The sequence below is a fragment of the Rutidosis leptorrhynchoides genome, unplaced genomic scaffold, assembly GCF_046630445.1.
Source record: "Rutidosis leptorrhynchoides isolate AG116_Rl617_1_P2 unplaced genomic scaffold, CSIRO_AGI_Rlap_v1 contig281, whole genome shotgun sequence".
Taxonomy (NCBI): domain Eukaryota; kingdom Viridiplantae; phylum Streptophyta; class Magnoliopsida; order Asterales; family Asteraceae; genus Rutidosis; species Rutidosis leptorrhynchoides.
The window spans coordinates 83-748 of record NW_027266527.1 but is presented as its reverse complement, the minus strand read 5'-3'; the positions used below and the strand labels follow the sequence as shown (position 1 = coordinate 748).

General features: G+C 33.6%; 1 protein-coding gene across 1 annotated transcript; it reads right to left on the bottom strand.

Moving 5' to 3' along the window:
- Positions 1–226: 226 nt before the first annotated feature.
- Positions 227–436, bottom strand: LOC139882537 (uncharacterized). The gene has a single exon (XM_071866837.1). The coding sequence runs from the start codon at positions 434–436 to the stop codon at positions 227–229; it is 210 nt and encodes a 69-aa protein (XP_071722938.1).
- Positions 437–666: the final 230 nt, after the last annotated feature.

The following is a 666-nucleotide window of genomic DNA, read 5'->3' as shown; positions in this document are numbered from 1 at the left end:
TCTTATATAATATGGTTGTATATTATTTATAATATATAGTACTACATTTGGAACATGAATTGCAATATGTAGTAGTGTAATTCTTCGTATTATTAATACTGACCGAAAGAAAAATGGAAAAGATATGATAATAACAATACATAAAGAGAATAGCTAAAAAGAAACAGGGCAAATCTGTTTTTGCAAGATGTGTGATTTTTTTTGAATGAATTTAATAATATCAATTTCATCCAGAATAAATATGAACACCAATAGCTATAAGAAATATTGTGACAAGACCAAAGTACATAATAGTATGTACTAAGATTGAGATTCCACTAGTTTGCATGTTGTTGAATTCAACTACTCTTCCATTCCCAGGAAGCTGGAACAATAATCCCGGCGACAGGAGTACGAAAAGCACCGTCGCGATTACCACCGGCCCCCAATCCGCCATTTCTTTTTCTCAGGTCAAAGAAGAGAATATTGTGTTGATGGATATAAGAACTTTTGCTGCTTTAAGTACAAGTAAGCAAGAGATTGAGAGAGACAAAATTGTGGTAAATGAGGACAAAAATGGAAAAGGTCAAGGAAACTAAGGGTTAAAAGGGCATTTTTTTTCTACAAGGGGTTGAAAGTTACGACGATTATTAGCCGGCGAATGTGGCATTTATTGTTTTGTGGGAC

What these genes read in the sequence shown, in the direction of transcription:
- LOC139882537 (XM_071866837.1), bottom strand. Translation starts at nt 436, where the DNA reads ATGGCGGATTGGGGGCCGGTGGTAATCGCGACGGTGCTTTTCGTACTC.